General features: G+C 46.0%; 1 protein-coding gene across 1 annotated transcript in view; it reads left to right on the forward strand.

Moving 5' to 3' along the window:
* The window catches only part of MOGAT2 (monoacylglycerol O-acyltransferase 2), a 23,714-nt gene extending 18,720 nt beyond the window's left edge, over window positions 1–4,994 (forward strand). Inside the window, exons 3-6 of the mRNA XM_008631665.2 lie at window positions 96–300; window positions 1,813–1,987; window positions 2,138–2,337; window positions 4,560–4,994. Of these exons, the coding sequence (XP_008629887.1) occupies window positions 96–300; window positions 1,813–1,987; window positions 2,138–2,337; window positions 4,560–4,714 (735 nt within the window). The 3' untranslated portion in view covers window positions 4,715–4,994. The remainder of the gene's footprint in view (window positions 1–95; window positions 301–1,812; window positions 1,988–2,137; window positions 2,338–4,559) is intronic.
* The last annotated feature ends 1,326 nt before the right edge of the window (window positions 4,995–6,320 follow it).

Raw genomic sequence — 6,320 nt, forward strand, 5'->3', positions numbered from 1 at the left:
AGGAATGCCTTATCTGCTCTCCATAGCCAGTGTTCCACCCTGCTGAGGTGACAGCACTAACTCTGGCCCCTTTTTGGCTTCATCCCTGGGTCTAGTTGATGAAGACAGCAGAGCTGGACCCTCGGCAGAACTACCTGGTGGGATTTCATCCCCATGGAGTCCTGGCAGCTGGAGCCTTTCTCAATTTCTGCACAGAGGCATCTGGCTTTTCCATGCTCTTCCCAGGCATCACCCCACATCTGATGATGCTTTCCCTGTGGTTTCGCATCCCGTTCTTCAGGGACTATGTAATGAGTGGAGGTAAGGAACATGGGCCTCTGGCATGCAGTGGTATATGTGGGTGCTTTTTAGAGGAACACATAGTGAAGATACATGGGAAAGAGGAGTCAAGGGTCTGTTTTTCCCCATCTGGGGCCAATTGGATCCCATTCATGGACACAGCTATTAGAGATGGTAACCCAAAACCTTTGAAGTTAAAAATTGCCCTCCTCACTGTTATCTCTGTTGTTCAACTTCATAAATGGTCTCTGTGCTCAGGGCATCACTCTGCCAGCTGCTGTGTAACAGCAAAATGCAGAGCAAATTGTGAACAGAAACACTGAGAGCGGCAGGGCAGGGTGTTCCTGTATCTCTTTCCATAAAAATTATATTCAGGTTTGAAATTATGAGGAAAAAACCCCCCTCTTTTTCTGAAGCATCTGCTGCTTCCAGGGAAGTAGCATCCAGGGACAGAGGATGAAAATAGCAGCTCATGCTACTGCAATGGAGTGTGGCAGGGGAGGAAGATGTAGTGAAAAGGAATAGGAAAAGGGACAGGTAAAAATTAAATGGAGAGAGGCGAAAGGGAGTTTTGAGAGATTTTTGGACACTGGCAGAATGACCTCCATCTCTCAGTAGTGGGCTTGGCAATGGTCACTTCTCCAGATGAATGTGGGCAGAATTCAATAGGCTAAACATAGGCATCCTGTTCCATCTGATGTACCTTAGGGCATCCGTTACCCTGTTTTCCACATAAACTCTGGCTCCTGCTGCTGAAAAAATATTTACATAGAGAGTGAGAAATCCAAACAGTGAGATATATGAGATACTTATGACCCAGGTGAAGGCAGGTTTAATCACTGTAATGTGGGAGCTGGGTGCATAACTCAATTTCAGGTCAATTTAATCCATTTCACAATGAGGTTTTAATGTGCAAATTATTTCAGCCCCTGAAACAAGGATTGATTTTTTTTTAAATAGTCAAAACAATGTTGCTTTTTCATTTCTGAATTAAAGATTTCTAACTTATTCAAGTAAACAACACCAAGGGACCAAATCCTTCATTAAATTCCACTTTAAATTAGCACCATCCACTGAAACGTGTGTTTTGACCTAAAGCAAATGTTTCTCTGACTTCAGAATTATTCAGAATTGGTTAGCACCATCCACTGAAACGTGTGTTTTCACCTAAAGCAAATGTTTCTCTGACTTCAGAATTATTCAGAACTGGACACGGTCTCACTTGACAACAAACTGAAACAGATTTTTCCTAGGGCTCAAGTGCAGCTAGTTCTCAGTTTATTTTTTTCCTTATTTTTTCCCTCATTTCTCACTTCTGAGCCAGACAGCAAATGGATAATTTTGTACTCACCCAGCAGAGCTGTGGACAAATCCAGCACCTTTTAAGGAAGTTGGGCTGGGGTTATCAACTCTGAAAATAAACTATTTAGCACCTCTCCAGAGATGGATTATGGGGGAAAAAGGTTCAGAACAAACCACAGTCAGGTGTGTTTTACAGATGGGTTTTACTTTTAATTCCTCTCTGCTCTCCAGGCCTCATCCCCTCTGACAAGGAGAGTGCATCCTACGTGCTGCAGAAGCCAGGGGGTGGGAACTTGCTGGCCATCATTGTCGGTGGGGCACAGGAGGCACTGGATGCCCGGCCAGGATCCTTCACCTTGCTGCTGAAGAACAGGAAGGGATTTGTGCGCCTGGCCATCCAGCACGGGTGATGCAGGGGGTGGGGTCCAGGAGTGCTGAGGGAGGGGTGCTTGGCTCTGTGACTGATTAATGGGTGTTTCTGCTTTGGAGAGGAATGAAGGGGTTTTGGGATGGACTTTGCTAATCATGTCACCCTACTGGTTTTGACTCCCTGCAGCACCCCCCTGGTCCCTGCCTTTTCCTTTGGGGAGAATGATGTCTTTGACCAGGTGAAGAATCCCAAGGGCTCCTGGCTGCGGAGGATTCAGCACCGGCTCCAGAAGATCATGGGCATCTCCCTTCCCCTCTTCCACGCACGAGGCATCTTCCAGTACAGCTTTGGGCTGATACCGTACCGACGGCCCATCTGCACCGTGGGTGAGTCAATCCACAGAATTCTGACATGATGCCAGACACACTCAGGCTGGCCAAACTGGGGAAACAGGGTCAGTCCCAGAGTTGTGACATCCTCCTGCCAGGCTGAAGCATCATGCCAGGGAGCACGAGCAGTAGTGGGCTAGAAATGTGGTGCAAAGCAGCATCCCCAACTGTTCTCGTGTCACACTGGTTTGGCAATCTGGTTTGATCTCCTGACAGATCTCCAGTCATCTGGGTTGTGCTGGGAAGAGCCCCAGAGCAAATGTGGCCACCTGATCACTTCTGTGAGATACAGACAACCCCAACACCATAACATGGTGACAAAAACCACTCCAATAGGGTTGCGTTAAACATCTTCCAAGGCAGTTTTACAAACACAAGTAGGACTAGCAGGTCAAGGGAGAGGATTCTGCCCCTCTGCCCTACTCAGGTGAGACCCCCTCCTGCAGTGCTGCCTCCTGCTCTGGGGTAAGAGCATCAGAAGGATGGGGAGCTGCTGGAGTGAGTTCAGAGGAAGCCACCAAGATGCTCTAAGGGCTGGAGTGCCCCTGCTCTGGAGACAGGCTGGGAGAGCTGGGAATGTTCATCCTGGAAAAGAGAAGGCTCTGGGGAGACCTCAGAGCCCCTGCCAGCGCCTAAAGGGGCTCCAAGAAAGCTGAACAGGGGTTTTGGACAAGGGCCTGGAGTAACAGGATGGCAGGGTTAGATGAATGGGAAGAAATTTTTGGCTGTGAGGGCCTGGCACAGGTTGCCCAGAGAAGCTGTGGCTGCTCCGCTTCTCTGGAAGTGTTCAAGGGCAGGTGGGACAGGGCTTAGAGCAACCTGGTCTAGTGGAAGGTGTCCCTGCTCATGGCAGGGGGGTAGAATGAGGTGATCTTTTAGGTCACTACCAAGCCAAACTATCCTGTGGTTCTGTGAACACTGAAGCAGTTTGCAGGTTTGCTCAGTGTCCTGTGCAAACACATCTGCAAATCCAGTCTCTGGAAGTGTTCAAGGGCAGGTGGGACAGGACTTAGAGCAACCTGGTCTAGTGGAAGGTGTCCCTGCTCATGGCAGGGGGGTAGAATGAGGTGATCTTTAAGGTCACTACCAAGCCAAACTATCCTGTGGTTCTGTGAACACTGAAGCAGTTTGCAGGTTTGCTCAGTGTCCTGTGCAAACACATCTGCAAATCCAAACCTATTTGCATGCGAAATGAACTATTTTGACCAGAGACCATGTCTGTGGGAGACCAAATTTCAAGAAAATCTTTGGTTTTGAGTAAGTTTTTCGATGTCTCCATGCTTGGCCCACTAGCGTGGCTGATGCTCTGTGAATTAATGCAATTAAAAATGCTGTTTGGAATGGTTAGAGCTTACACCACTGATTAAGTTTGACAATCAGCAATTACTTCTAATTGTATTACAACCTGTTTGGATTGTCTCAATGGTGTTATGAGCTGTGTAGCATCACATGGACTCTTCATTAATTGGATGAAGAATAGCATTATAAGATGTTGAAACCCTCTGTCAGTTGACAAAAACAATTTCAGTAAGAGACCGGAGCAAGAGAGGTACCTCACGGACTTCTCTGACCCCTGCCAGGTACCTGGTCCTGCCCCTGGTAGCTCTGGGAGATGGAAAGGCTCTTCTAGTGATAGGAATCAAAATAATTAGATTTTCTGTCGAATAAAACATGATTTTAAGAAGATAAATAAGTGCTTGGTTCCTAATAAAAATCAGATGTTTAATAGAATCTTTAATCTGAGCAAAGTGGAAGCACCTCCACTGCAAGTGTATTTAAATAGTGTGGGGCTCCCTTGTTCCTCACCTTCCCCATTTGCAATGCAGATTCCCAGGGCCATGTGGAAACAGCTTGGAAAGCCCAACCTAAATATTATCCTGTCTTTATATTGTGTTTATCTGCAGCACATCTGAGATGTGAGAAGCAGATCTTGGGACTGCATTGGGATATACCACTTATTTCAAAAGACTACACAGAGGGTCTTTGACATTAACCAACTTTGTAGATGAGTAAACTGAGGCAAGGACCAGTGTGATCCTGGAGACCAAGAGCTTGGTCAGGATCTGAGCCACCATCCCTCCTTGGCTCTGCTATCTCCCAAGCTCCAGGAAATAACTGGCCATATTAACCTGTCCATCCTGGAGAGGCTGACCTCAGCTCTGTGCTAGGGTGAGCAGTGTTCAGACTGAATCCTCCTAACACCTGTGCTTCTTTTCCAGTTGGGAAGCCAATTCCAGTGCAGAAGAAGCACAGACCCTCTGAGGAAGAAGTTGATCAAGTCCATCAAAAATACCTAAATGAGTTGTCCAATCTCTTTGAGAAGCACAAAGCTAAATATAATGTCCCAGAGGACGGCCACCTGGAATTTATATAGAGTGCCTCAAGCAAGGTGAAACCATGGAGATCAAGCTCCAAGTTTCCCCTTTCTCTGGAATTACTTCACAAGCTCAACATACTCATAGTTAGCATATAGTCTGTATAGCACAGGGAAAAGAGCTTGATTTTCCAAGTATTTGCGTGGGTGTAGAGCCAGGTTTTTAATTTTTTCTCCACGTAGGACACATAAAAGATATAAAAGAGAAGAAAAAAAAATCCCATTTGTGGTCAGCACAATTGAAACTCCCCAGCACAAAACTCGCACTTCCAGTCTGGCATGGATGCCAGTTTATACAGATATTTCCAGGCAGATCTGAAGTATTGAAATTATTTCCTTTGCATTATTTTCATTTTGAAATGGAAGAATGAGCCATAATTTGTGCTGAAGGCATATGGTTTTTAAAATATAATTCATCTAGATAAACAGATGAACATTGTTTGTTTGGTGCTTTTTACGTTTTTAATTGCTCTGGGCTCTTTTTTCTGAAGCACAGTTTATCAGAAAGGTCATATTCCTAGTATGATGCCAAGCACCCTCAGCAGAATGATGCCATAGCCCACTGGGGAAATAGAGATTAAATAAATTCCATTAGAAATATGTATTGGAACTATAAAATAGTTCTAATTATTGTAAAGAAACCAGAAGCCACTCTGGCAGTTATACTCGCACCACCTGAGCTGGGACTGAGGCCCCTTGGCAGCTTCACACTCCACACTCACACAGTCAGACTGGGCTTCCTTACTGGCTCAACCCCTGGTTTCCCATAGCACAGTCTCAGACATCCCTATCCTTCAAATAATTTAATTGCGCAAGAACAAAATAACACCTTGGGGTGGGAGCCTCCAGAAGTGAGGAGGAATCTCCAAAACCAGAAACCCTCGGCTTATGTGCCCTTACTATCTGAGTGTGTGGGAAAGTCTGGGCTCTTCTTGCTGAGTCCTGGCATCCTGCAGTGTCTCAGAGCATCCATTTGCTTGGCTGTGCCACAGGTCCCTGTGCCCTTTTGTTGGGCAAAGGGTTGCCAGTAGCTTCTTGTCTCCACCTCTTGCCTCCAGAGCTCCATCTGCAGCTGTCACTGCAGCTGCCCCTGAGCTGCCTGCTCTGAATATGTTCTTAAACAATTAGTTTAAAAATATAAATAGAATTAAATTTATAAAGTCTAGGGACTCATCCAAAGGGTTCACCATACCTGGGCTCTAGGAGTCCTGCTTCCAATTTGATTAGTTTAATCCCAGACATCCCTGCACGGGAACACGACCAGTCACCAGCTATGGTAGCAGGGTCACTGTGCATTTTGTTCTACAAATGAGACCATTTTCTTAGGAAAGAGGACCAAGACATGGGGGAAGGCAGAAGTGATGTAGACTGGAAATATCCATTGAGGTTTGGGGGAGACACATTTGGCAGGTGATCAAGGCTTTAAATAGCTGCTTCTTTTTGATATCCAGAACTTCATTAAACTCTGCACTTAATGGGATTTTGCAGTGTGGAAGTTTCAGGTGGCAGGAAGCCATCTGCTCAGTTCACCCTTACAGAGCCCTGATACTTTCATCCCTCCCTTCATTTCTTTCTCTTCCTCACATCCCATTCCCCACTTGTGAGG

This window comes from Corvus brachyrhynchos, unplaced genomic scaffold, assembly GCF_000691975.1.
Source record: "Corvus brachyrhynchos isolate BGI_N302 unplaced genomic scaffold, ASM69197v1 scaffold3, whole genome shotgun sequence".
NCBI classification, from domain to species: Eukaryota; Metazoa; Chordata; class Aves; order Passeriformes; family Corvidae; genus Corvus; species Corvus brachyrhynchos.